Source organism: Botrytis sinoallii, assembly GCF_014898435.1.
Source record: "Botrytis sinoallii strain Bc 23 chromosome Unknown BSIN_015, whole genome shotgun sequence".
In the NCBI taxonomy this organism is placed as follows: Eukaryota; Fungi; Ascomycota; class Leotiomycetes; order Helotiales; family Sclerotiniaceae; genus Botrytis; species Botrytis sinoallii.
In genome coordinates this window covers 34,534-62,192 of record NW_024066042.1, presented here as the reverse complement: position 1 = coordinate 62,192, position 27,659 = coordinate 34,534, and the positions used below count along the sequence as shown (strand labels likewise).

At 41.6% G+C, this 27,659-nt stretch overlaps 11 protein-coding genes across 11 annotated transcripts; 7 read left to right on the top strand and 4 right to left on the bottom strand.

Moving 5' to 3' along the window:
• Positions 1-319: 319 nt before the first annotated feature.
• Positions 320-3,250, top strand: EAF02_008072 (uncharacterized protein; the record flags this gene model as incomplete). The annotated part of the gene is made up of 3 exons (XM_038904120.1): positions 320-1,066; positions 1,115-1,843; positions 1,964-3,250. The coding sequence occupies exons 1-3, from the start codon at positions 491-493 to the stop codon at positions 3,248-3,250; spliced, it is 2,592 nt and encodes an 863-aa protein (XP_038755842.1). The 5' UTR covers positions 320-490.
• A 1,362-nt stretch (positions 3,251-4,612) lies between these two features.
• EAF02_008071 (uncharacterized protein) lies at positions 4,613-7,058 on the top strand (the record flags this gene model as incomplete). Its single annotated transcript, XM_038904119.1, has 6 exons — positions 4,613-4,714; positions 4,785-5,174; positions 5,230-6,321; positions 6,388-6,463; positions 6,581-6,951; positions 7,002-7,058. The coding sequence occupies 6 exons, from the start codon at positions 4,613-4,615 to the stop codon at positions 7,056-7,058; spliced, it is 2,088 nt and encodes a 695-aa protein (XP_038755841.1).
• Positions 7,059-7,627: 569 nt separating this feature from the next.
• On the top strand, positions 7,628-8,740 carry EAF02_008070 (uncharacterized protein; the record flags this gene model as incomplete). The annotated part of the gene is made up of 1 exon (XM_038904118.1): positions 7,628-8,740. One exon carries the CDS (start codon positions 7,628-7,630, stop codon positions 8,738-8,740), a length of 1,113 nt encoding a protein of 370 aa, XP_038755840.1.
• Positions 8,741-10,254: 1,514 nt separating this feature from the next.
• On the top strand, positions 10,255-11,953 carry EAF02_008069 (uncharacterized protein; the record flags this gene model as incomplete). The annotated part of the gene is made up of 2 exons (XM_038904117.1): positions 10,255-11,756; positions 11,812-11,953. 2 exons carry the CDS (start codon positions 10,255-10,257, stop codon positions 11,951-11,953), a joined length of 1,644 nt encoding a protein of 547 aa, XP_038755839.1.
• Positions 11,954-14,244: 2,291 nt separating this feature from the next.
• Positions 14,245-15,273, bottom strand: EAF02_008068 (uncharacterized protein; the record flags this gene model as incomplete). The annotated part of the gene is made up of 3 exons (XM_038904116.1): positions 14,245-14,507; positions 14,561-14,877; positions 14,929-15,273. 3 exons carry the CDS (start codon positions 15,271-15,273, stop codon positions 14,294-14,296), a joined length of 876 nt encoding a protein of 291 aa, XP_038755838.1. The 3' UTR covers positions 14,245-14,293.
• A 175-nt stretch (positions 15,274-15,448) lies between these two features.
• Positions 15,449-16,793, top strand: EAF02_008067 (uncharacterized protein; the record flags this gene model as incomplete). The annotated part of the gene is made up of 2 exons (XM_038904115.1): positions 15,449-15,546; positions 15,756-16,793. 2 exons carry the CDS (start codon positions 15,449-15,451, stop codon positions 16,495-16,497), a joined length of 840 nt encoding a protein of 279 aa, XP_038755837.1. The 3' UTR covers positions 16,498-16,793.
• A 406-nt stretch (positions 16,794-17,199) lies between these two features.
• EAF02_008066 (uncharacterized protein) lies at positions 17,200-18,021 on the bottom strand (the record flags this gene model as incomplete). Its single annotated transcript, XM_038904114.1, has 3 exons — positions 17,200-17,522; positions 17,645-17,816; positions 17,908-18,021. 3 exons carry the CDS (start codon positions 18,019-18,021, stop codon positions 17,200-17,202), a joined length of 609 nt encoding a protein of 202 aa, XP_038755836.1.
• A 707-nt stretch (positions 18,022-18,728) lies between these two features.
• On the bottom strand, positions 18,729-22,194 carry EAF02_008065 (uncharacterized protein; the record flags this gene model as incomplete). The annotated part of the gene is made up of 5 exons (XM_038904113.1): positions 18,729-21,012; positions 21,080-21,345; positions 21,419-21,709; positions 21,774-21,827; positions 21,880-22,194. The coding sequence occupies 5 exons, from the start codon at positions 22,192-22,194 to the stop codon at positions 18,729-18,731; spliced, it is 3,210 nt and encodes a 1,069-aa protein (XP_038755835.1).
• Positions 22,195-23,358: 1,164 nt separating this feature from the next.
• Positions 23,359-24,617, bottom strand: EAF02_008064 (uncharacterized protein; the record flags this gene model as incomplete). The annotated part of the gene is given in 3 exon segments (XM_038904112.1): positions 23,359-23,853; positions 23,906-23,936; positions 23,953-24,617. The coding sequence occupies 3 exon segments, from the start codon at positions 24,615-24,617 to the stop codon at positions 23,359-23,361; spliced, it is 1,191 nt and encodes a 396-aa protein (XP_038755834.1).
• Positions 24,618-25,557: 940 nt separating this feature from the next.
• EAF02_008063 (uncharacterized protein) lies at positions 25,558-26,188 on the top strand (the record flags this gene model as incomplete). Its single annotated transcript, XM_038904111.1, has 3 exons — positions 25,558-25,740; positions 25,793-25,924; positions 25,976-26,188. The coding sequence occupies exons 1-3, from the start codon at positions 25,738-25,740 to the stop codon at positions 26,186-26,188; spliced, it is 348 nt and encodes a 115-aa protein (XP_038755833.1). The 5' UTR covers positions 25,558-25,737.
• A 142-nt stretch (positions 26,189-26,330) lies between these two features.
• EAF02_008062 (uncharacterized protein) lies at positions 26,331-26,869 on the top strand (the record flags this gene model as incomplete). Its single annotated transcript, XM_038904110.1, has 2 exons — positions 26,331-26,474; positions 26,522-26,869. 2 exons carry the CDS (start codon positions 26,331-26,333, stop codon positions 26,867-26,869), a joined length of 492 nt encoding a protein of 163 aa, XP_038755832.1.
• Positions 26,870-27,659: the final 790 nt, after the last annotated feature.

The window sequence follows — 27,659 nt, the reverse complement described above, 5'->3', positions numbered from 1 at the left end:
CATATACAATTTATGATTTCATCGGACCTGTCAGTCGATCTCCCAACAGTACCTAATTACATGGAAATAGATGCTTGCTTACTAGACATATCCACTTGTCAATTCATTGCACTTTGCGCCAAAAGACGTGACTTCGCAAATCGAAATTTGGACAAAGCGCGTCTCCCTTGAAAATACCGGGGTAACCTTCGGAAACTGCAATATCATCGTGCCACGAGCCACGAGCTAAGAGACTGATAAAAAGGAAACTAGGTATCTAGGACTCACAACTCTCTTACTTATTAGTCTTGAGGTCTTGCTCGAGTTTTTCCGAGATTGATGACCAGACTCTCAATCGATCAATTTCTCAAATCATCTTCAAAAATCACCTCCGGCAAACAATGGATCCCCTACCAACATCACCTCGGATCTGGATACGGAGATTGAAATCCATAACAGCAAAAGAGATTTTCATCACCCGTACACGCCCTATCCGATCCAGGAAACTTTCATGCAAACGGTGTGGGAGGTATTGGAAGAGGGGAAGATTGGAATTTTGGAGAGTCCGACGGGGACGGGGAAGAGCTTGAGTTTGATTTGTGGGGGGGTGACGTGGTTGAGGGGGTGGAAGGGGAGGGTTTTTGAGGGGGTGGTTGAGGGGGGTGGGGGTGGGGACGGCTTAGCAAGCTCGACAGAACCGAAGTGGGTGATTGAGGCGGCGAGGGAGAGGAGGAAAAGGGAGTTGGTTTCGAGGAGGGAGGAGATGGAGAGGAGGTTGGAGAGGATTAGAGAGAAAGAGAGGAAGGAGAGGGATAGGATGAATGGGAAAGGTGATGGGAGGAGTGGGAAGAGAAGGAAGATTGGGGGAGATGAAGATGGGGATATGAAGGGAGAGAGTGCTGGTGGGAATGAAGACGAGTTTCTATTAGAGGATTGGGATAGTGATGGGGAGGCTGGTGGTAGTGGGAAGAGAGGAACGGGAGATGAGACTATTTTCTCGAAAGAAACGTTGGAGTTGAAGAAGAGCGTTGGGTTGTGGAGTAAAGGAGTAGAAGATGAAGATGAGGAACCAGACGATGAGATAAAGGTTTTTATGAACTTTGATAGTTTCATGTTAATTACTAACAGGTAATAGATATTCTACTGTTCGAGAACTCACTCTCAATTAACTCAATTTATCAACGAACTCCGACGAGTAGAATTCCCACCATCTATACCTCCATCAGACACACCCTCGAAATCATCAGGCGAAAAGAAAGAACCCCTCCACGAACACCTCAAGCATCTAACCCTCGGTTCCCGCAAAAATCTCTGCATAAACCCCAAAGTTAATAAACTCAACTCCGTAACCGCAATCAACGAACGTTGCGCTGAACTCCAACAATCTTCAACCCCCAAAGAACAAAAATGTCCTCATCTACCCAACAAAGATAACAAACCCCTCATCAACACCTTTCGCGATCACACACTCGCTACGATCCGCGATATCGAAGATATGGGTTCTCTGGGGAAAGAAATCTCAATCTGTCCATACTATGCCTCGAGAGCTGCCATCAAACCCGCGGAAGTAGTCACATTGCCTTACCCGTTGCTTTTGCAGAAGAGCGCGAGGGAAGCGCTGGGGATTAGTTTGAAGGGACATGTGGTTATTATTGATGAGGCGCATAATTTGATGGATGCGATTGCGGGGATCTATGGGACGGAGATGGAGTTGGGGGAGTTGAGGTTGGCGAAGGAAATGTTGGGGAATTATTTTAGGAAGTTTGCGAAGAGGTTGGGGGGGAAGAATAGGATTTATGTGGCGCAGACGATTAGGGTGGTGGATAGTTTGGTGGGTTGTTTGGTGAGGATGTTGGAGGGGTCGGTAGGTTTTGTTCTTTGTTTCCCCTTCTCCTATTTTTGGAGGTTGTTTTTGAGTTTGAGAGCTGTGAAGAAGGAGAATGAGATGAATGAATAGGTATAAGAAAGCTAACAAACAAAATAGGCAATAGATGGAGTAGTCTCTCAAAAAGATCTCCTATCCGGAAAAGGAGCCGATCAAATCGATCTTTTCAAACTAATCCGCTATCTCCAAGAAAGTAAACTAGCACGCAAAGTCGAATCCTACACCGACCACATCCGAACATCACAACCCCAACCACAAACCTCGATCTCCACATCCAAACCCAAAGATCCCCCCAAATCAACCCCTATTCTACATACCCTAACATCTCTCCTCCTCGCCCTCACCCACCCCACATCCGAAGGCCAACTCTTCTTCCTCAAACACGATACCGACATTACTCTCAAATTCCAACTCCTCAACCCGGCCATCCACTTCGACTCTATCGTATCCTCCGCCCGCGCCGTCATCCTCGCAGGTGGAACCATGTCCCCCTTCTCAGATTACACCTCTATCCTCTTTCCCTCCATTCCCGCCCACAAAATCACCACTCTCTCCTGCGGCCACGTCATCCCATCCAGCAACCTCTTCGCGAGTGTCGTCTCCAAAGGCCCCACGGGATACCCCTTCAAGTGGACGTATGAAAACCGCGCGAATGCGGAGATGATGGATGAGTTGGGGAGAGTCTTGGTGAATGTCTGTACGGTTGTTCCTGGGGGCGTGGTGGTTTTCTTCCCCAGTTATAGGGTTTTGGATACAATTCTGGCGAGGTTTGCAGTTGTGAGTCATAATCATAGTAGTAATGGTATTCATAGTAGTAAACCCAAATCCATCCTCCAGAGATTAGAAGAAAAGAAAACGGTAGTGCGGGAAGCGAAAGAGGAAAGTGTGGAAGAGATACTGAGGAGATATGGAAAGGCGATCGAAGAGGGAAAGGGAGGGTTACTTTTCAGTGTTGTGGGGGGAAAATTGAGCGAGGGGATTAATTTCTCGGATGAGTTGGGGAGAGCGGTGGTGATTGTCGGATTGCCGTTTCCGAATGCGAGGACGGCGGAGTGGAGGAGACGGTTGAGGTTTGTGGAGGAGAGTGCTGTTAAGCGGTTATCGGGCGATTATTCGATTTCCTCTTCTTTGACGAGGTTGGAACACGGAGAGAACGAAAATAAAAATGGGGAGACGGGAAAGAGGGAAGGAAATGCGGGAATCGAAATTCAAATCCCGAAAGAGGTCAGAGAAGAAATCGCCTACAAAGCAAAAGAAGAAGCGAAGGAGTTCTTTGAGAATGTGTGTATGCGAGCGGTGAATCAGAGTGTGGGTAGGGCGATAAGACATAAAGGGGATTGGGCGGGGATTTTGATGGTGGATGAGAGATTTAGGGGGAGAGGGTGAGGGGAAGTTGGCGGGGTGGATTAGAGAGGGGTTAGGGGGGTGGGGGAGGAGGAGCAGGGGTTTGGGAGGGTGGTGGGGGGGGTTGGGGGGATTTGTTAGGGGAGGAGGGGAGGGTAGGAGGGGAAGGTAGCGAAAGGGGGGGGGGGGAGGAAGGAGGGGACAGAGTAGATTAGATTGGTTTTTTATCGAATGGGAGATAGATAATAATGAAGATTTTTAAATTATATACTCTCTCTCATATACATATATACATAGAAATCTACATAATCATATATAAAAGCAACACACAATACTATCTAAGTACAATAAATCAAATCAAACCCAAAAGGAAAGTTGAATAAATATCTAACGTGGTTTAACACCGAGTGCACCATATCACCGAGTGCACCATATCACCGAGTGCACCATATCACCGAGTGCACCACGAATTTTACATACAAATACGTCTGTGCGTAACCGTGCACTTTCTTTATTTAATAATATAATATCACGATAGAATTAGCCTATATAAACCCACTTAGCTTAATGCTATCGGTGATATCACTTTTAGCGTGATATATAATTTTTCAAAATTTTAAATTGTAACATTTAATTATATAAATATTATAAATGTTTAATTATTTATCAAAAATTTGAATTAATATAGTAGTTATTATAGAGATAGTTTTTTTGTAACGAAAATCGTGACAATTTCCACTTTTTATAGAATATAACAGATATCTTTATATAAAAACTTAATATTTTTATAAAAGATCTTTTCTTATTAACAAATCTTTTTTGCTTTTTAAAAAATATTGATTAATTATTAAAATACAAATATTAGGAAAAGGCTAATTTTGGGTGTATTTTGAAGTGGTGCATTCGGTGATATGGTGCACTCGGTGTTAAACCACGTTATAGAACAAATAGCATTATATAATATCACGAAGGATATCTATATATAAAAATAAATAGCGATCTGATAGTAAATTATATTAGTTATAAGATTATAAAATTCAAGATTTACTAAACTAATCTGAAATTCGATTTAAGGAATCGGATTAATGTGATTCATTTATGATTTTTTTAGTAATTCTAAATAAAATTTATATGCGAGTATCTAGGTATGTACTTAAAGCGAGGTGAATTTTGTGGTCGAAAATAGGGGGTGGTCGGGTGGGGTAGGGTTGTTGACTTGATGCTCGTTAAGGTTACCAGCCTCGGTACATGTAAGCGTGAAGCTCGGAGATGATCGGCCGCCAGCGATTAACGCCGCGAGTAACACAAATAACAATCATCTGGAGATGATGACCTTTCACGACAGTGGGAGAGTTACATTAGACCTATCGGTATACCTGAAAACTTCAAGACGGTAATATCAGTATGGATAGCCAAATACCAAGTTCGACTAGCAAGACGAGTGACGGACAAAAGGTGCCGAGAAAACGGCTACGACTAAGTTGTGGGGAATGCAGGAAAAAGAAAGTGAGTGCAAACAGTACCACTTTCAGTCTCATTATGAAGAAATATGTCCTAATTGGCTTTCGAGAAATAGCTTTCATGTGATCGTAGATTACCTTGCCAAAGATGTGTAAGGACCGGGCGATCGGGACAATGTTCATTCGAAACAGGACAGCCCTCTATAACGATGCATAAGCAGCAGCAAGCTCAGACTGATAGCGAAGAAGTTCAAAAACTCCGGTCCGAGGTGACGCAATTGAGAGTACTGCTGTCTAAGATTCATTCTCAAAATGAAGGCACTATTGTGGCAGAGCCTGTGACTGCTACTGGTGTCTCGGAAATTAGCTACGGGCTGCTATCAGACAAGCGTTGCGAGGAGACTTATGGATCCATTATAACGACGGATAATGACCTTATTCATCCGAACGCGAGAACTCCTTCTAGCTACTACACGCAACATCATCTGTTTCACTTCTTTGAAGAGGTGAGATTCTGTGTATTATAATAATTTCACAAAATTTGCTTATATCACAAAACAGATTCCTGAACTCTTTCCGTTCATGAAAGAAACGTATGAAGAATTGTTGGCACCTCATGGGGCTCGCGTTAGAAAGGACAAAGCTGCTCGGAATGATTTACAAGCTTATAGCCATTTTACGGCAGAGTGCCAGTTGGAGGCCATTCTTCCGGCAAAGGAGGTAACAGATTTTTTAGTACAGTCTTACCTCGAAAATTTCGAACAACTGCATCGTATCGTTCATATTCCTACTTTTAAGAAAGAATATGCCGAGTTCTGGGTACCTGATTGTACTCGTCATTCTACCATGACGGCACTAGTCCTCTCTATGATATCAATCTCAATATGCATTCCCGCCAGCTACAACAGTCTCACACCTTCCCATCACCAAATAGCTCCAGGGCAGGGGACCTCAGCGTGTGACAAATGGTTAAGAGAGCAAAGTTCAAATGGCCGTAAGCTTGTGCATTATCAAATCGGCTGTTTGTTATATCTCGCAAGACGAATGCACATGATTAGGAAGAAAGAGTGGTTCAAGGAAACGAGTTCTTTGCTTCAAAATGCAATTATGGATGGGCTACACCGAGATCCGACTTCAAGTGGAGATACAATCTTGACGCGAGAAATGAAAAGACGGATGTGGGCTGTTATTCGCGAACTCGAGTTGCAAAACTCGTTTGAGACTGGAATACCAACTCTCCTGAACACAATTGATGCTAAAACTGGTACCCCTGGAAATATTGATGATGACAAGTTTGACGAGACCTCGAAAACACTTCCAATCTCAGAACCATTCCACAAACGTACCCGAACATCTTATCAATTTCATAGCTCTCATAGTTGGGGGTTGCGTTTAGACGTATCTCGCCGACTTTTTGCGACAGGATCACCAAAAGTATTGAGCTACGATGAAGTCTTGCAATTGACCCATCAATTGACCCAGAAAATTCACTCCCTCCCAGCTTGGGATGAAGTCAATTCAGGGGCAACAAGCCATGCCTGCTCTCCTATTCTCGCTCATGCATTCCTACATTTCCAGCTTAGTGAATGTATTATAGCTATCCATCGACCATATCTTAAGAGAGAAAATCGCAAGTTTTGGCTTTCTGAAAATGTTTGTTACCAGATGTCGCGAGATATACTTTTACTCAATTTAAAACTGATAAGCACGGGAAATCAGAGTTTAACAATGCTTCGAGAAGATCTTTTGTTGGCTTCATTAACACTCACTCGTGTCACTTTGCTACAGCCCAAAGGTCAGCTTACTCGTATTTCTCATGTTGAGATTTAGCATCTTGAAAACAAAGTGCTGATGTTTCGTTTCAATACTCTCCCATCATCGGAATTTGTACCATACTAATGAGAGAATACAGGCTCAAGCAGTATTATCATGAGCGATTCCACTAATATCATTGATTTCCTCAAGCAATGCCTTCCTACTATGGGCAACAGATATCTTTATGGATTCCACAAAGAGCCTTGGTGTTTTCTGACTATGGCTACGGCTATTGCATTACTCAACATACATGCAGGAGAAGGTAGTCCAGAGACCGGCAAGCTCGATGTTTCACAGAGTTTATCAGATCTACATCACAAGCGTATCGAAAACCAACGTCATATGTTCATTCCTATCCAGCAGGATTCCATTTCACAAATGTCCACAGAGCACATCAATCCCGGTGGACAATCTGCTGCGTATAAAGCCACAGAAGTTCCGGCGTTCTCGTGGTTGAACATTTCTGATGTTAGTATGATGTCTTAATTTCAGTTGAACACTGATTGACTTGAAAGCAGTTTGAAAGTGATGTTTTTGATCTGGGAATGGACCTAGATAGCATGTGGCAGTTTTAGTAGTCTATTAGTTCGTGCATATGATACAACTAGCAGCCAATTGAGAACAAATCAGACTACAAAGAATATGCATAGAGCTCGGGATAGACCGAACTAAGTGTGTGTGTCTTCAACGCGAAGTTTTGTCGATGTTTTCGTGCTTCAAGATTTCTAGTTGGCATTTTCAACTTAACCCCGAGCACGCGAGATACCTCACAAATGTTTATCGTATTCAACATGTTCAGCTTAGCCAAACCACTTGGAATGTACGAAAAGTCAAGCGCTAATCCCAAAAAGACAGATCGTAGCTGCAATTGCCATAATTTGGAGATAGCACCGATTATCGCCGAAGACAATGCCCCACATTCAAGAGTATAAGCTCGGATATGATCGGTCTTCCGAGCCTGTAATTGAACTTCTCATACTATGAGAACAACTTGTCACGGGAAAAAAAGAGTATGGTACCATAAATAAAAAAAGATCTTTTTACTATATATATGGCTATATCCTTCAAAGTGCCGGTAGCTTTTACAACTCAAATCTAAATATTCTTCAGAGTATGAACTACAAATCCAAACAAACCATCCACAATGCCTTCCTTGCCATCTCAACATCGCGCCCTAGTGCTCGAATCAGTAGGCTCAGACTTCCTCGTCAAATCTTTGCCAACTCCCCTCCCGACGCCTGGAAGCGCCGTCGTTCAAATTCACTGTACTGGTGTTCTCTCGTACCATCGTGAAGTATACAATGGCTCACGCCCATATCCATTTCCTCTTCCTATCGTTGGAGGCTTCAGCGCTATCGCTCGCATCATCGCACTTGGGCCTGATGCCGTTTCTCTCAAGGAAGGTCAATTAGTTTATATCGATTGTGTTGTGCGTGGACGTGATGACCCCAGTACTCTTTTTTTGAGTGCTATCCACGACGGATTTAGTGAGGGCAGTAAGAGTTTGATGAGAGATGTTTGGAGGAATGGTACATTTGCGGAATTCGCGAGAGTACCTTTAGAAAATTGCATTGCGCTTAGTGAGCCGAGACTCTGTGGAGAACTGGGATACTCGTTGCAGGACTTGACGTATCTGTGTTATCTTCTGGTTCCATATGGCGGATTGAGAGATATCAAATTGGAACCAGGGGAGACGATTGTGGTGTGTCCGGCAACAGGGGGATTTGGTGGTGCTGGAGTGCAAGTGGCGGTCGCGATGGGAGCGAGGGTTATTGCTATGGGGCGGAACGGAGAGGAATTGAAGAGGTTGAAGCAACATATCCAAAGAGGGACTCCAGGTGCAAGCATTGAAACTGTCAACATGACAGGTGATGTGGAGACGGATACAGCGGCTCTACAGAAACTTGGCACAATTGATGCTGTGTTAGATATTTCTCCACCTGCAGCAGCTCAATCGACACATTTGAAAAGCGCAATCAATTCGCTTCGAAAAGGCGGGAGAGCTAGTCTTATGGGTTCTGGAGAGTACCACATTAACGACTGGAAAGTCATGGGGGATAACATCACGTTGAAGGGAAAACTGATGTATGAAAGAGATGACATGGTGCAGTTTGTGAAAATGTTGGAGAGTGGGTTACTTCCCAGAGGAAAGGAATTCGTAAATGTGAAATCGTTTAGCTTGGAGGGGTGGAAAGAAGCTTTTGATACGGCTGCAGGGTTTACTGGTGTTGGCAGACTTGTTGTGATGAAACCATAAGCTAGTTCAGCTATCCAGTTGCACAAATTGTAACTCGTCAAGGTTTTTTCTCTCTCGATGTAGATGGGTATTCCGAAGTACGAAGCAAAACAGGTTAATAGTCAATCCCCTCTTTACTCGTTGTCATATAGTCATGTTATCGCTAGTACTTATAGACCTCTTAAAGGTAGACTTTTATTTTATAATGTTAGTGAGAAAAATATGAAATATGAGCTTAAGGTTAGAAAATGAAATTGAGAGCTTTATAGTAAATGAAAAAATCGACATTTTAAAGGTTCAGAAATCGATTCAGAAAAACCCTAAAAGTCTGAAATTTTGAATGTAAATTAAGAATAATCTGAATTATATATATATATATATCAATTTTCAATAAATTCCATTAATAAATAAGAAAATTAAGAATATCAATTTTGGTATGAAAAGGTGGCCCAAGAGGGGGGTGGCCAGAAAGTGGGGTACCCGACTTAAGACCCGGTTAAGCGACGGCGCCCATAAATGGCACCAGCACACCTTAGGGGATACACTCCACTTTGGGTTATCGGGTTGCTACTCCTGCTCATCCAGTCACTCGACGTTTCTTTCATCGTCAGTACGTTTAACGCTATACGTATTTGTTCTTGAAGTTCATATGACTTGGTGTCTATTAGTGCTGAGATAATCAAATGGTAGACTATCACATGACCATGTATCAACGTACGGGTTAAAGTAACGATAAAAGCAATTAGATAAGTAATCACCCGTACATGGCGAGGGTCGATTTTTTATCTTCTACTTGCGAGATACTACGCCACGCCAGTAGTTGACAGGGCTACTCTCTAACAAGGTCGAGATCCGGAGGGGCAGTCGGTGATTTACTACCATGCTGGTTAAGGACGTATTATCTCGTTCAATTCCAGATTGATCGTGGTTCGGAGTAGCTTACTAGGTCTGGTTATATTCACCATTCTTAAGACCCGACCACCGCCGACGTTGTCTGGTACTGACTATTTTTATAAAAAGGGTGAGCGTGTAGGTTTAGCGCTTAAGTGTGAACCCTAAAGGAGGCCTAAGATTATTTTTAGTGTTTTGGCCAAATGCAAATCGGCCTCGGTACTAATTAAAGAAATTATACCCATCGTCAGACCGTGGTCACTATAGTAGATAGAGGGCGCAAGCTCACATCGTCTAGCATCGGCCATTCAGAGGCCCCCATGCGAAGTTTCAGATTTCCGATCGAAGAAAGTCCGAATAATGATAGACAGTGGAAGACAATGAAGAGGACGTAATGTTTATTCCGAATGATCATTGATAGTGGAGGACAATGAAAAGGACGCAATGTTAGTTTGTAAACTTTATAAGTAGAAGTAGAATTTTGATCTATAAATAGAGAATAAGAAAGAGAATAATAAACATCTTACTACTCTCAAATCACTCCACTCAAAGGAGCCTTTAGTAACTTACTTCAATTATTCGTTTACATTTTAAAACGCTCGCTTGTATAGCATCACCTCATACCACCAAGACTCCGAGTTATCATGCAAAAATCGGACAGAACCCGGCATGGTGCATCCAGCAGCTCCGGTAGTAAACTTCATACAAAGTTAGAGTCTATTAAGACTAAAATTAGTACTCGCTCACACTCTGTATCCCCTAAAAATGTTGAAGATATTCAACCATCAAAATCGGGCAAAACTAAGCTTGGAAAAGCTAGCATAAATGATCACAACTCTCAACATTCCAATAGCTCATCGAGTGGCTCCGACGCTGAATCTTCTAGAGGGAATCAGCACCTTACTGAAAACGAAAAAATCTTGATCAAGAATCCTTATCGAGAAAGTTCTAGACCACGACCACTTCACGATCCATTGTTTCCATTTCCAGTTGCATCTTCAATAAATGTTGAAAAGCTTTTGAGCATCCCTACAAGCGTTTATGGGAAAAATATCGCAAAATGGGTGAAGAAGCTCTTCAAAGTGAAGAAATCTCCAAAGATTCTAGAGACACCTGAGTTTACTCCTATTAGATCAGGTGCACCGACTATAATAGCATTGTTCTACCCTGATCCCGAACGCAAAATGAGAAGACCAGTAGAGGTGTATCTCAAAAGAATCGAAAATCTTGCGAAAATGGGAGAGCAAACAATCATCTATGTATGTCCTACTATAGCTAAAGCAGTGAAGGCAATGCGGAAAGATCCTCATTGGTATGTTATTTCGGAATACAAGACAATTTGGGATATACCGACAAATAGCTATCAGTATAACAACTTCAAAAAAACACAAACGGAACTCTTCAAAAAGCTGGAAGGGGAGAGACCAGACTGGAAACTAAATGCAACATATAATCATGCTCATCAAATGGCAGCATACAATGCTAAAGCATTTGTTACTTATGATGCTGTTATTAGGAATCCGTTTGGTTCCGACAGATGGATCTATATGGATGCTGGGCTATTTACTGAGACCGGTCCAATAGACTCTCAGGGTGTTTTATGGGGAGATGTTATAGCGAAGCAACTAGATGCAAAAAAATTCGATCGATCTATTGGAATCTCTGTAAACACCGGGGTAGTTATAGGGCAATATAGAATATTCGCTGATCACGGAGACCATGGAAGAAAAGATATAAACCATGAGTGGTTCTCTAATCCTCGGAGAGTATGGCAAAGCCAACATTTCGCAGGGGGCGCCTATGCTGGGAAGTCATTAGGTATGCTGAACTTTGCTGTTCGATACATGCAGACAGTAATCGATATGGATGCCAATGGTTACTATATTGGACGCGAGGAATGGATCTATCCTATGCTAGCTGTACGGTATCCAAACACTATCTTCTGCGTACCATGGGTTGCAACTCTAGACGTCGGAAAAAGACCAAATTTCCCAATGTGTACCTGCTACTCAACATATGGCGATACTAGGGTTCTTCAACGCCTGCCTGCTATTGAAGATCCCATATCTACCTTGCTTTGTCATGGGTATAAACCAAGAAAGCCAAATCTAGATGGTACGGGGCCGTATAAGAAGCTTGATAAGAAGTGAGCCTCCCATTTAATCACTAAGTAAGTATAGAGACGCTAACAAGATTCATAGAACTATTAAGAAAATTTCATGGGAAGAAAGAATGGCAGGGAAAACAGGGTTCTTCGAAGGAACAGGGCCATGGTACACACTTCAAGAAAAGAGATTAGCAAAAGATCTTGAGATCAAAAAGAAAATGAAGCAGATTTGTTGAGGAAATATCATATCAACGATAAATGGAAGATGGTCGTTGTAAGGAGTGTATCCTTGCCCAGATAAGGTTAAAACTACCGAGGGGTTAACCTTACGCTTATGAGGTTACCCTAACTCTACGTAAGCGAAAAAACAGGCGGAAATTGAACTTTTTGAACCTATCTCAATGTCGCTTATTTATTGAATCATAAATTTAATTCAAAATAAATATTGAAATCTAAAAATCCTAAATGTAAATTTGAGCCTTCTTTATATTGATAAGTAGAATCTTTTAGACTTAATATCATATGAAAAAGAGATTCGAATTATTGTTTCGCTGATTTAAAGTCTAAACGTATTCCCTGGTACATGCACAACCCCGCAGAATGCACGGAATTTTCTCCTGAATTCTTCGCCCTCCTTATTCTTTACATCAATATGGAGGGCTCCTATGATGAGAGAATTGAGTTGGCTATACTTGATTTGAATGTTCAGACTCATAAAAACATTACCAAAACAGCTTTGAAATACCATGTTAAACTCTACTCTTTCTAGGAGGTATAGGAGAGTGACTAGATCTCGTGGGGTGGTGTCCTCTAATTCTAGGAAAAGGCTTACGACAGCCAAGAAGAGACTTTAATTGGATATATCAAGAGACTGAGTGTTAGGAAGATACCTGCTACTAGTCAGATGGTTAGGAATATGGCTAAGAAAATTATTGGGGGGAGTAAAGGGAAGAATTAGACAGCTCGGTTCGTAAAGAGATATAAGGCTACACCCTTACATTTCAAATACTTCAAGAAATGAATTTATATACATTTCAAACTTCAATTATTCAACGACCCTTGAACTTCAATACAATTGTCTATAGAATCACTCTCTATAGTAATATGGGATTCATTTCCATTAATTTCATAATCTCTAGCTTCAATTTGAGCCTCTCTTATAGCTTTAATCCCTACAAACTTCGAATTTGAAGACATTCAAACTTTCTATCTTTTTCTTGAAGTTAATTGATCCAATCGATATTCCAACTTTCTAATCCTATTCTCCATCTCCAAAAGTTTACAATTCTTGATACCGAATCCCTTTGTATTACAAAATAAGAATCATTGTATTACTAAATTCAGAGGTTTATTCTAAATTGTTATATCTTTATATTTTTTGAATATCAGGTGCGCTATAAGGAGTTTTCTATAAAACAAAAGATGATTCTATATCCAATTGAATCAGAGGATTATTGTCAACCTCAGAGTTGAATAATAGAATTTCGTTATTACTGTTTTCAAGTAAAAGTCGACACATAAAAGGTTTAATCATATTCTTATGCTAAAGACCGCTAGCTTTCCATCCAGCTGTGATATTTTGAAGTATTAAACCTTCTATTCTAGCTTTCTGATAGCAGGAAAGAAAGTTTCGCTTTCTAATTAGTGTAGAATCTGGTAATAGATCTAATTGATTGAGTTTCTTTCGATATGCGTTTTTCAAAGACGAGAATACTGATACATCGAGTGGTTGTAGTACATGTGATGTAAGCGGTAGTAGAAATAATCAATCTATCTTAAGTCTTAATTCTTTATTAGCTCGATATACTAAATAACAATGCTAGATATGACTATTATACGAATTATATAAATCATTTAGATAAGTATCTAAAGCATAAATAGATATACAATCAGTAAAGAATACTCAAATCCCTATATTCATAGTACATCCATCAGAACATAGCATATTCATCTCAATATGATATAATATCTCTCGCTTAATTACATGTCGCTTTTCGTTTACCGAGTATTGTTTCTCTCTCTCTTCTCTATATACTTACTAAGTTACTCGGACAATCATCATATCATGTATCTCTCAGCTCAGCTCACTACTCAGAATTTCTAAAGTCTGCTTTCTTGATTGATGATTTGTTAAGTTAGAGTTGTACGATGTGTGGCGAATGAATGGTGAATGGGGTATAGATTACTGGATTTGAATTTGAGAAGCTGGATTTAAGATGTGGTATAAGGGATAGCAGGTGAGAGAGTTTCTGGTTTCTGGATGATATATCATAGGGAATTTGGGTTAATTCTTCTTGGGGGATGAATAGATTGTTTTGGGCGCACTATGGAGGGTCGAGTAGTTAGGTTAGTTAGGATGAGAAAGGTGTATTGTGAGGGTAAATTGTTAGATTATTATATTATCTAGAAAGCGACGATTGCGATTGTCTTGTGAGCTTAGGTTATATGGCACTGGTGGATAGACAAGATTGGTCAAATCACATACTGAGAGAAGGAGAGTCTTTTTGGGACTGGACAAAAGAATCTAGTAGAAATATGATCTTTATTATCAATCGGGGTATAAAACAATATCAAAACTATATAGGGTCATCGGCATATGGAGGAGGCGCTTCCTCATCATATTCTCCAATATTAGGAAGCCCAGCATTATTAACCAATCTATCCGCTGCATTCAATCTCTTTTGTTCCTCCAATTTCACCACCCACAATGCCGATCCAACTGCTGAAGTCAGTAGGAAAAACATCGAAAGCACAGGTACAAGTTGTAATAGTAAAGCAACTGTTCCAAACCTATTTACTATTAGTATATCTTCGTTTCCAATATGGATATAAGAATAACGAACCAAGTATATTTCCACTTCCTACTACTAATTTCTCTCTTTCTTTCCTTCTTCGTCAAACCCCGTAATTTAAAATATCTCCAATGATGTAAAGGACCAGCTCTCGCACCCGTCAAGACCAAGAAAGCAGGTGTTCCAATCACGGGTATAAAATTAAGAGGAAGGAATATAACAAATTCCGCTATTTGTCGAAAGGAAAAGGGGGAGTAGACTGCGGATGTGGTTGGCTTTCCGAGCATTTTAACTTCATTCTGGGCATCGTGATTGAGCATTCGAGAAGGAGAAACGAGATCGATGAGTCCTTCTTTGATAAGTGTTGCCTATTTTGGATTTTGTTAGTCCTGCGAATTGGAGAAAAGAGAAGTACATACATCGAAAACATCAACCAATGTTTCATCTACCAATAATGCTTCAAACAATAACGCGATCAAAACTTGTCCCTCCCCGAGCACAAGAAAAACAGCATTAAACCATGCTCCTGGTCCATGCCATATCGCCAGAAAAGCTACTTGCGGTAAATATGTAAAAGTAAAGAGAAGACCGAGAACAACAATGGATGTTATGGTGAGGGGAATCAATCGTTTGCCAAACAGAGGATAGAATTGGCGATCGGAGAGAAAATATAAGATGCCTTTGAAAGGATAGAGAAAGGATGCGCTGACTACAGTTTTGATGGGAAGGTATGCGAGAGAAGGGTCGAAACAAGGGTGAGGCATTGGATTGGATTGGATATGTGGAATGTGGAATGTGGAATATGAAATTGAGAGGAATTGATTTATTGAATGCGCGTATGGTGTTGTCTATGATAAAGTAATAATAGTTTCCGCGAACCCGTAAAACGTTGCTATGACGCGCAAATCTGATCGTGATTATGTAAGCGATCAATGCATTATGGATCGCCAAGCATGGGGAAGTCATACACTACTGCGAGGACCGTTGAATGTTGGCGGGGCAGCTGCAGAGATCAGAAGTATCATCGAGAGCATCAAGTTGGTGTTGAACGGGTTTGGATCGATTTGTTTATATTTGCAGAGTGCTTGTTGTTTATAGGTACAAAGAAAGAGTAGATATGCTGAGAATATGTAAGTTATTTCCTTTTGTTTGATTGAAGAACCAACAAATTCTACAAACAACATCAACATCCTTCCCCCCTTCAACCCAAACAAGCGAAAGCTCACCTCTAATATCTTGCAAATAGGATTGAAACCACGATCCGTCTTCGTCGCGCAATCCATACACCCGATGCATCTCTCGTAAAACGAATCCTCAAATCCCATCCCAATCTCCTTCATAATCCCGATATCTCACCTCACGGTCTCTCAAACACATCTCTACATCTAGCCTCCTCTCTCGGACATCTAGAAGTTGCTTCTCTCCTTCTCTCTCTCGGTCATGAATCCTTATCCATTTCACTCAATGAAGAACATCAAACTGCGCTCATGCTCGCTGCTGGTGCCGGCCACACCGACATTGTAAATCTTCTCTGTTCCCAAGGTCCCTCCGTATCTGGTATTCTCAGAAGAGATATCCGAGGTCGAGATGCAATCATGTATGCCAGTCGTGGAGGTCATGATACTTGTCTACAAATCCTCTTGACGTGTGCAGCGGTGTACAAAGATCCGGAAGCAGTACTTGCAAATGCTGATGTGGACGGAAACACGGCATTACATTTTGCAAGTAGTAATGGACATATGCTGGTACTAAGAACATTGTTGGCGGCGGGTGCGAATGCAGAGATGAGAAATGTGTGGAAGTGGACTCCGATTGCTTACAGTGCTACGATACAAGCGGAAGTTTATTTTAAGAAGTTGGTGAGTGAAGTGGAGAAGAGGAAGGAGATGAGAGTGGAGGTTAAGAAAAGTTCTATCCAATCTAGTTTTGGTTTTGGCAGGGGAGAGAAGAAAGGGGCGGGCGTCAGGATTGTGCAGGTTGATGATTGATTGATGCACACACAACTTCGTGGGGATAACAACTGGACCCTGATGATTGATGAGTTAAGATGATAACGATCATGATGATCTATATGGATGGGAAGGCAAATGGGCGCATATATGGGATATGGTGTTTGGGATTTTACATGTTGCCTGCGCTTTTTGCATGATGGATTTGTAGAACACGACCTTTTGCGAGACTCTCCTTTGACAATGTGTGTATATCGTTCGCTTATGATTACTTTGATCTTTAGATGTCATTTTAAATACAAGAAGTTCCACACAGATGCCATTGTTGGCACATATCAATGCGGCAATACAAGATTAAGTTGTCTTTTCATCGAGATGAAGAATTAGTGGGCAGAAATTTGACACCTTTCTAGTGAAAGAGGCGAACGTGTGTGGAGCAGGCAGCAAATTTCCAGTAAGATATATTTCTAGATAAACTATCGAACTTCAAACAAGGGAACCAAACGAAATCATTCAATCAAACATATTCAACATACACCAAAATAAGTCCCAAATCCACTCACAATACCGAAAGACAACATACATAACATCCACCAAATCAAAAACCGAACGCCACTCTCATCTCTACTCAACCTTCGTCCTCATTCCAAAGACCAATAACGAGCACCCACACCATCCATACCGGTAAAGCCATCAACCATACCCCTCTTTCTCTGTTCTTGTCATCGTTCATCTCACCCTTTACAACCACAAAACCCCCAAACTTCCCACCAACGCCAAAGTAGCAATCGTTTTCAGCCCCATGTTTCCTCTCTCCTTCATAGCCCCAGAGTTGGACGTTGTACTTTCAGCAGTATTGGCGCTGTCGGTTGCAGATCCTGTGGGAGTGGACTCTTCAGAACCGCTAGATTCCACAGAGTCTCCAGATCCACTCGTCTCGGCTGCTTGTCCTCCTGTCTCCGTAGGGTTGCTACTGCTGGTTGTAGAAGCGAATACTGCGCAGGGGTTGGTGACTTGTTGATCTGTTGCTGTGGCGCTGAAGGCTGTTAGGCTGCGAGTGAGTTCTGGTGTTTGTTAGTTGGGTGCGGTTTAGTAGTTACTCCATCTTTTTTCTTGTTCTTGGTAGGTATGATTCTAATGATCTGGCTTTGAGGGTTGATGTGAAAGACGCGTGAAAATAACCCACCCTCTAGATTCAAACAGTCCGGTGCATTACTGCTATAACAATCTCCAACACTAGTCGCGAAGGCGCTTAGGGAACCACAGCAAGGCTCGTCAAAACTGGCAGTTTGCGTTGCGCATGCGGGGAGTCCGCTGCCGGTGATGGGACATTTGGCATCGAGGGACATGAAAGATGACTTTGTTGCAACAAGACTGTTAGTAACACGACAATTTCTAAAACAACAAGACATATGGCCGAGATCGACGGAAGGAGAAATAGAAACCTACAATAGGACAACCAAACACAGTCTGACCCGCAATATCACTCGGGACAAACGTAGGAAAAAGTCCTCCCCCATCGGTTATACCGCCAATTTCTGAAGCTGCTGCTGTAGTAGTCATATTTGCAGAGATTTCTTAATGTGCAATAAATTCACCTTTTGCCATGTACGTCTGGAGGGACAGTTATCCTGGGCTTATATCATCGCGATGGGAATATTGCATTCCTAAAGTGAGGCGTGTGGAATTTGATGGAGCAAGGGAGAGGAACGCGTTGGAATCTTTGGCAATGTGGTAATAATAATTGAAACGGATACGTGTAACGTAGTGCTGAATCCTGATTTTTAGGAACTTGATAGTAACAGGATTTATTAAATGTCGTTTCATTGTGTTTTGGTAATGTAAAGGTAAATAATATGTCATCGGAAAACTCGGGAGGGAAATTCTCCAAAGTAGAGGGGTTCTTCAGTTGCATTGATGGTTCCCATCCCTAGATTAAAGAAAATGATACTTGAATCCCGCAATTCAATGATTCTCAATTCCTTCTTAGTGGGTTCAAGTCATTTTGAGGAGTGAAAAAACATTCTTAAGATCCCGTGTTTTCTCTGAAATTTCGAGGGTTTCCGCTCTTCTCGCCGTTTACTACGATTCTGGACTTCCATCTCCAAGGGCTTAATTTACAGATACGTTTTCTTATAGATGGCACTGATCCCTTATAGAGTTTCTCACGGACGATAGTGCCGAGTTCATTTGCAGAAGTTTGATACGAGGATCAGGGAAAGCAATGCTGAAACGACTGTATGTTTTTGGTGATAAGCACCAAACCTAGTTTACTCCTCTCTCGAGATATCCTTTAAAGAAAATAGCTTCATTCTCCAACATCCCAATTTCTTTACAACCTTATTAGAGTTATTGTTCATCCACGTCTTGATCCATTTTTCCAACCAGATATTCTCGATCTTCCCCAAGTTCCGGAGCCTTTCACTCTGCTTCTGCGCTCTTCCAGTTTCCCACTTTTTACCTTCCTTTCTTCTTTCCTCTGCTCTGTAGAAATGGGTTAGTTTGATTGCCGGGTTCAATTCTACCAAGTGATTAAAATGCGTTTCCTTTGCGTTCGTCTCTTCTGTGCTGTGAAAAGATTGCTGATCCGCGGTCCCTTCCACCTTCTGAATCCAGCTCTCGAAGCTTATTCTCTCAATTTCAGTTTCGGTACTGCTGCCTGAAGAGAGTGCTTTCATGACTGTTGGTAGAAGATTTTCCCACTCTTCCTGGTATGAATTGAGTAAATTGAACACTTTCGCGCCGTCGATCTCTCTACCATGCTGTGAAATTTGGCAAAGTTCGATGAGTATCTCAGATAAAGCATCGACAGGTATCCACTCAATCCTGTCCAAATCCAATCCCAGAGAATCCGGCACCGCACCCACAAAAGAAGAGGAAATTATCAAGCTTGGAAACCATTCATCTCGACTCCATACAGATGGCCCCTGGATAGGACCAGCTATCTGACCAACACGTGCAATGTTAACTTGGAGTTGAATTTTCTTGCTTGCGTAGTCCAAGATGCGTTCTGATAGATATTTGCTCTCACCGTAACCCATAGACTCCGACGCCGAGGCATCATGAATGACTGCTTCTGGAATTCTGCTGACTGAGTCTCCGACGGAGGTAAAGTTGGATACTGCACTGACGGAGGAAATATACATAAGTGATGGCGACTTCGAAGCTTCACTCGCAAACTTGGCCAAGTTGACAACTCCTAGAAGGTGTGGATGATATGATGATAAGTTGATATGAAAATTGACCGGCCAGGCGTTGTGGATAATTTGCGTAACATTTTGCAAAAGACTATTGTAGACTTCATGCCCGAGGCCTAGCTTAGACTTTGAAAGATCGGCTGAAAGAAATGTAACACGATCGTCGGGAAATTCTGTAAGCAGGTCTCGAATCCTGTTTCTTTCAATCTGCAAGGATTTGCTGTCGGTGGATCGATTAAGACAGTAAATATGCACAGTGGTAGCTGTAGTCAAGAGATTTTGCAAGATATAAGAACCTAGCCCGCCTGTCGAGCCTGTGAGCAGAATACCTCCGCTTTTTATTGCAGGTAATGAAATAGGACTATTTTTCAAAGGATGAATGGTATCGATTAAGTTGCAATATTCCGCAAGTAAATACTCAATATTCTTCACGCGTGTTTCTTCGGCGATTAGCGGCGGGCTCACATCCTCTTCTTGTTTCAAGGAATATTGCAAAGTTCGGGCGAGTGAGATGAGTGTTGGATTTAAATAGATGTCGTTGACGACCAATTTTGGAAGATTGAAGACCTGCTTCAAATTCCGTATGAACATCAACGCTTGTAAGGAATCCATACCGTTTATGAAAAAGTTGTCTTCGTCGTCAAAGGTCAAGCCTGTAAGTGTCGAGATAGTATTTTCCAGATACGAGATCAGATTCTCGAAGTTATGAGGATCCACGTGTGGGATTAAAGTCGTATTGGACTCGATCGAAGTTTGGTCGGCCGTTTCATAAAGTGCATCAAGCTCTTCTTTGTACTGCGCCAGGGTAGCTGCTCTCATGATAGTACCTTTGGGTGTTCTGACCATAGGACGATCTGAAGGAACGAAAAGGATATGAGATCTAGCTATTCGCGCATGCGTTGGGCATGTTGCGTTTGCCTCTTCGATCGAAGGCCATATAGTCTCCACCAGGTCAAATTTACGCGCGGGCGTAAATTCCTCTTTACTCGTGACTTCTAATAACAGCGAGGTTTGGAAACGTTGAGAGCCGGCTACTATCACCCCACTTATCTCTCGGTGACTAGATAGAATGTGTTGCTCAGTAGGAACAGGGTATGTTTTCTCTCCATTAACAAGAACGATAATATCATCAGATCTTCCATAATGACTCCAGCGGTTCGGCTTCGAGGAGTGAGGGACAAACAAATCGCGAGTCTGATATTCTTGAAGATCAGGAAAAGTCTCGAAGATTTGCTGATGATTCTCAAAGTTCTTTTCGCGGACAATGAATAATTCGTATATTGTGTCGTTATAGGGGCGAAATTCTACACCCGCGTTGGGATGTATATGAAGATATTTCCATCTTCCCGTGTCGTTTCTTGAGTTGAAGAAATCAAAGGAAGACTTGCACCTTCAGTGGTTCCATAAAAATTGATGAGTTTTACTTGAGATGCCACGATATTGCCACAACAAGAGGTAGATCTCCTCCAGAATACACTACAGTGTCGAGGTTGTTAGAAATATGCTCTAAGAGCTCCGGTGACTTGCTAATCTCCTCCAAGATTGATGGCACGACGAAAGCAACATCAATTTTATTGTTTTTCAATGCCCCGGATAGAGACTGTGCTGAAGGTATTGCAGCTTGCAATGGGAGGATCACGGAACTTTGGAATGATATTCCATTAACAATCACATGCGCGATATAGGCGGCCTATATTTGCGTGTTAGTCCTGGTGGTCGGTCGGCGTGATATTTGATTCGTCATTAAGAAGGAAAGCACATACATGAAAAGAAGGAAACATAACGAATATTCGATTTCCTTCGTACATTTTATCTATGCTTTCGAACCCTGCTGGAGGACTCAATGATAATGACGTTGCGTAGGCTGCACAGAAACCATTCGTCCAGCTGATGGGCTTAGGAAAGCCAGTTGACCCCGAAGTGTGCATGACGAGCAATGGCTTATCGCATACTTCATCGAAGGTCTTTTCATATGGATAGTGCTTTGAGGGACGGGTCAAAAGATCTTCAATAGTTTGGAATCTCCAGTGTTTGCAGTGCAGAACCCGCAGCAGCTAGAATTGCTGTCACGGATGGTAATGGTCGACCAGAGGTAATGAATGATTTACATTTTGTAACCTTCATGAGATCAAGTTGAGCAGCGACACTATTTCGTGGCGATAGAAGGAGCACCTAGAGAAAAATATTCAGCAGGAGATCAAAATTTATCTTTATGTCTTCTTACCTTGTAACCGGCTTTGGCAGCTCCGAAGATGAGCGATGGGTAAATAAAATTGTTGGGGCCAACATAAGCTAGAGTTTCAAGCTCCTTTCCCACCCCAAGATTGTCATGCAAGCACCATGCAACTCCATTAATAGCATTAGCAAAATCCTTATAGGTGACTTTTCGAAACCCTTCATCATAAGTCACTGGCGAGGCGGGAAACTCGGCGTATAGAGCTTGCGGCTTTGTTTTGGCCATATGGTCAACGATGTGTACAAGAAGAGTCTTCGCTTGAGGCAAAGGGGCTCCAGCTCCATTGATCGCGTGTGAAGTCATGATGTTGGATGATATTTTGTGGTACAGTGGTCTTGATAAAATGCCGAAGAAAAATAATAGATTACAGGTAGCTTTATAGATAAATGGAAAGTATATCAGCAGTCTAAACAATTCAAAATAAAAACCAACAATTGGTATGTAAATCTCGTAAGCTCAAATTAGAAGAACCATCTAAAACCAACAACTTTGATAGGTAAGTTTATACAACTCTTTAAATTCGTGAGACATTATAGTCAGACTTTTGATGATATCAGATGAAATATATGAACTAATGCTTGAATTTTCCAGCCGTTTAGAAATTGGATTCCGACAAGAATTATAGACAGCTTAGAGCTTTTCTATTTTTCTTTCTTCTATTATTCTCAAAAAGTCCTTTTTTAAATTAAATATATTCTAACAATATTCAGTGCCGCACACGAAACTTCTTACATACTTGCATTCGCTTGGTGGGGCATCGCCATGTAAGATTCCAGTCCCTGAAAGTCTGTGCCGTACCTTATCATTTTACATATCCCAGTATCGGCATAAGACCCGATTGAAGCGAGGGGAAGGGTCAACTCATCAACCACTAGGTAATCATCATGCGTGTATGGAAGTCTTCTCCGAGCATTATAAGCATTCTAGAAGCAGGCATTTTCTCTCATTTCGAATTCTCAAAAAGATTGTTTTATACAGGTAAACGGACAATTACCATGATTGCTTTTGGCTGCTACCCTGGTATATAGGCTAGATGGCCGGACGATCCCCAGATTAAGGGCTAGCTTTATAGGCTAGAACTAGCTTAACACGTACTTCCAACAGAGGTGGAGTTTGTAAATTTGTACATTTGTTTTGGATCATTGTCCAGAGGACACATGAAAGACACACTAGGTGGTGCAATGTCCGGCTATTTATTGGTAACAATGATCTACTAACATCACGAACACAAACGCATTGCTACCAAGGATTTTCCCAGGACGAAACCTGCAGATATGAGTTGGAAATCAAGAAGGTAGAGATTTTGCGAAACTGACTGAATGTATAAGATTTCAAAACAACTTCTCGAATTTTGATGACAAACTTTACCTATAAACGTAAGTCTATATAGGTACTGGTATCCTTTTATTCATAACTTCTGAAATGTGAAAACCCTCTTCCCGTCACCTCTCCTATCTTTAAAATTCTCTATCTCGCCAACCTCACCGAAATAACAGAAAAATAATTCTTCCCATAATAAACCTCGGAAATCTCCAACTTCTTATCCGCACCCCTTATCAACCCCGCAAACTCTTCCAGGGTCCTCTCTTTTCCACCCACAATAATCATCATGGCAATGTCTTCTCTCCTCAACATCTTAGTCTTGTATCTCGTATCACTGCTATTCCAAACCGGCATCAATTTCTCGTTAATGAGTAATCTTGCTTTGGGATTATGTTCAAGACCGGGTATCACGGCTTTGATCATCTTGATACAGTCATCATCTGGATTATTATGGAGACAGCGGCGTAGGATAAAAGCATCCACATCGATTCGTGTTTGAGGGGTGTAGTAATCGTGAGATTCGAATTCGACGCGGTCGTAGAGGGATTTCTCAGTAGGAGATAAGGATGCAATGCGTCGAATTTGATCGGCTGTTACTTCGGGGAGATCTTGACTGACGGTTTGAACATGCGGAAATTTCTAGATTGTTGTTAGTTATGGGTCTACCAGTAGGGGAAATGAAAGCTCGTACCTTTGCCAAATGGACAACCAAGTGTCCGGCACTACGCCAATATCCACGATTTTGTTAAACTTCTCCCATGGAAAGATGACTGAAAGGTCTTCAATCTCTTCAATTGAGAAATGGCCATTGATTTGGCCATACGTTCTCTATCAGACTTGGGAATCTTCTCAAAATATTCGTACATGGGCATTCCGAATCTAACTTCCCAAGCACTTCTCTTCCCCGCATCAATAGCATCCGAAAGACTCGAGGATGCCTTGAAAACACCATTGAAAAGACTCCCTAAACGAGCAGAAACCATTTCATCTACCATACCTGCTGATAAAGGAGTATGACAGAATACCTTTTCGTCAATTTCGAGAAATATTTTATTGGCAGCAAGAAGACGCATGATACGAAGTAGGGTATCTGCCGGTATCTTAACCGATTTGGATAAGTCTTTGACATGTATCGAAGCGCTCACAGTATCTTTCCCATTGGTTGGAACATGTTGAAAGACATCGTGGAGGAAGGCAGTCTGAAGAGCTGCGAAGTCTGGAGGGGCGAAAAGTGTTCCGGGCCATCGCATAGGACCTACGAGATCTGCTCGCATATCATCTAATGCATCGATAAGTTTTTCGAATGCCTCTATATCTTCACTGCCCTTTTCTCGCGCATTCTGAACCTCGGACGCTAACAGTTTTATAGAGGAAGCGAGAGATTCGAGTGATTTCTCTGTCATTGTGATTGATGTCTCTTTGTCAATTGAGATCTTTTGCAACTGACCTTCATGAAAATGATTCTACTGGTGATATATACTTGAGAAGAATCCGATGAATTTGGTATTTCAGTGAAACTTTCGTTAGGATGTCTAAGCTCACGTAACAAGAGACTGAAAAACACAACATAATTAATAAATTTCTGCGTTACACTTTTAAGACACATTACTCAGAGTAGTGAAAAGATTACCAAACGAGGATTCCGACGTTTCCCAAAACTTCCAAAATATCTATAAAATCTCTGATCACGTAGAGTAGCCATCTGGCATGTACAACACTGCGACGTGTTGATGGTACAATCATGGCGGAAAGGTCGAACACCAGTCCACTTTGTCATATCCATAGGAGATATACATTGATATCTTAAGAAACAAATTAAGATAACACTGTCTCTGCTGCGTCAAGAATAGCATCTCCGTAAAACTCGAAATACCTCTCTACTTGATCCGGTAAAAATGGATATCATCCATATCGCCATGAGTTTCATTTGGATAAGTCTTTGCGTTACCACTCTCTTCTACATCGTCCTTCTCTACCTCTATCGAATCACTTTCCATCCACTCGCATCATTTCCCGGTCCCAAACTCGCAGCCATAACCCTCTGGTACGAGTTCTACTATGACTTTTTCCACGGCGGCCGATATATCTTCCAAATCAAAGAAATGCACGAAAAATACGGACCCATCGTACGGTAACACCTGATGAACTCCACGTTAACGATCCCTCATTCGTCTCCGAATTGATGCCAGCAGGCGGTCGTCGCCGCAATAAATGCGTACGATTGATGCAGATGTTTGGGCTTGTGAAAGCGAGCGCTGCAACGATCGATCATGATTTACATCGGATGAGACGGGGCGCTATGTCGAAGTTTTTCTCCAAAGAGTCGATTCGGAGAATTGAACCGATGATGAATTTGAACATTGAGAAATTGCTTGTGAGACTTCGACAATTCCAGGAGACGGTAGAACCGATTAATTGTTTGCCGATGTTTGGAGCCTTCACTAATGATCTTATTCGGAATATGCGTTTGGGTTTAATCCAAATTGGTTGGGTGCGCCGAATTTCAATGCTGCATTTTATCATATGGTGGGTTGGTCGAATTCAAAGAGCTGCGAACTTGCATTCTAACTGGGATTAGATGGATGGCTTCCATAAATTTGGTCCGTTGGCGGTGCAGTTCTCATGGTTTATTCCTATGATAAATGCCATTCCAAAGACTTTGCGCCAGAGTATGAACCCTGGGGGAAATAAATTCCTTGAATTCAAGCAAGTAAGTGAACATACGAACAAATTACAATGCAATTCCTACTAAGCCCTATAGGAACTGCTGTCCAATATAGATAAAACCAATAGAGCCAAGGCAGCTTCTCATCAGGAAGGAAAGGAAGTCAAGACATTGTTCGATGAAATTACCGCCAGCAAAATTCCCGAAATTGAAAAACAACGATCAAGACTTCTTGATGAGGCTCGAAATATATCGATCGCCGGAACGGAAACAACTTCATTGACTTTGAGCGAAAGAATTCAAGGATAATGCAAAATGCCCTACACGTTCCTAACAAGCATACCAGGCGTTAACTTTCTACTTATTGTCCAATCCGAAACTTCTGATTAAATTACGAGCCGAGTTAAAGGCCGCTCTTCCTGATCCTTTAATTGAACCGATTCTCGAAGAGATGGAACAACTTCCGTATTTGAGTGCAGTAATTCAAGAGGGTCTTAGAATAGCAATGGGTACCAGCAATCGACAAACAAGAAACGCACCTGACCAAATTATGAAATATGACGATGGGAAGAAAGTCTGGCTTATTCCCCCCGATGTAAGTCATTCAAGCCCAGAGATTTGATAATTCATTGACACAACCAGACTAATGTAGGTATGGCAACCCCCTTAATCCACCTCAATCCAAAAATATTCCACGACCCTCTCGTTTTCAACCCAGATCGATTCACCGAAGATCCAAGCCTAAGACGCAATCTTATGTCATTTTCGCATGGTTCAAGACAATGTCTTGGTATGCAACTTGCGTATGCAGAATTATATCTCATGCTTGCATCTCTGTGGCGAAAATTTGGATGTAAAGAGGATAAAGGAGATGAGGGTTGGTTGGAACTCTACCAGACAGATAAGACGGATGTCGAGATGGCCGCTGATAGATTTGTTCCGTATCCTAAAAAAGGGAGTAAAGGTATTCGTATTGTTGTTCGAAAGTAAGAAATTGTATTGGAGTATGGATTGTGGACTTAGATTGCTTCTGAGGCCACGTTATGTGTGTTTTCTTGTTACATTGAGGGGGTAACTTATGAATAAATCTGATTGACCTAATAGCCGAGAAAAATTCCCTAGTGCTAATGCAACAATGCTATATTCTTCAAAAGCTATCCCATAATTTGGCTGTAGAAAGCTTGGGCTACATGAGTTCTCCAAACTCATTTTAGATTTAGCGAAAAGACTGATGATCTCATCCTCATCCTATTCTCACTTGCGCATCATATTGTAGCGTATCATCACTCCGATCTTCCGAATTCGATTCAACACAGAAGCTTCCATGCTCTATCTCTCAACTTTATTACTTAAGTAGAGCAAAGAAATTTATTGAGTGTGTGCAGGGCTTTTGAATTTGTCTTAAGTTGCTGATTTATCTTCCTCGTCACTTATGAAATATTAATAGCTGGATACCTTGGGAGAGTAATTATCCTGTCAATGCAGACGAGGAAATACCACGTTATGATAGTGAGTTCAAGTCTTGAATTCTGGTTTCAATGGCTACTTAGGTAGGTATACTGAAGTACTAATTATTGGGTACTCATTGACTAAAACTCGACTATGGCCAGTCATTAAAAGAGGGAAAACTAGAAGCGTATTTCTCTGTGCAAAACAAAATCATTCCGCCGTCTCCATGCCCGACACGATTACCAAAAACCCCCAACGGCAGACCAGCTGAACGCCAAATTAAGCACTATAAATCATCGCTACACCGAAACAACAGAAGATCAGCTGCTGA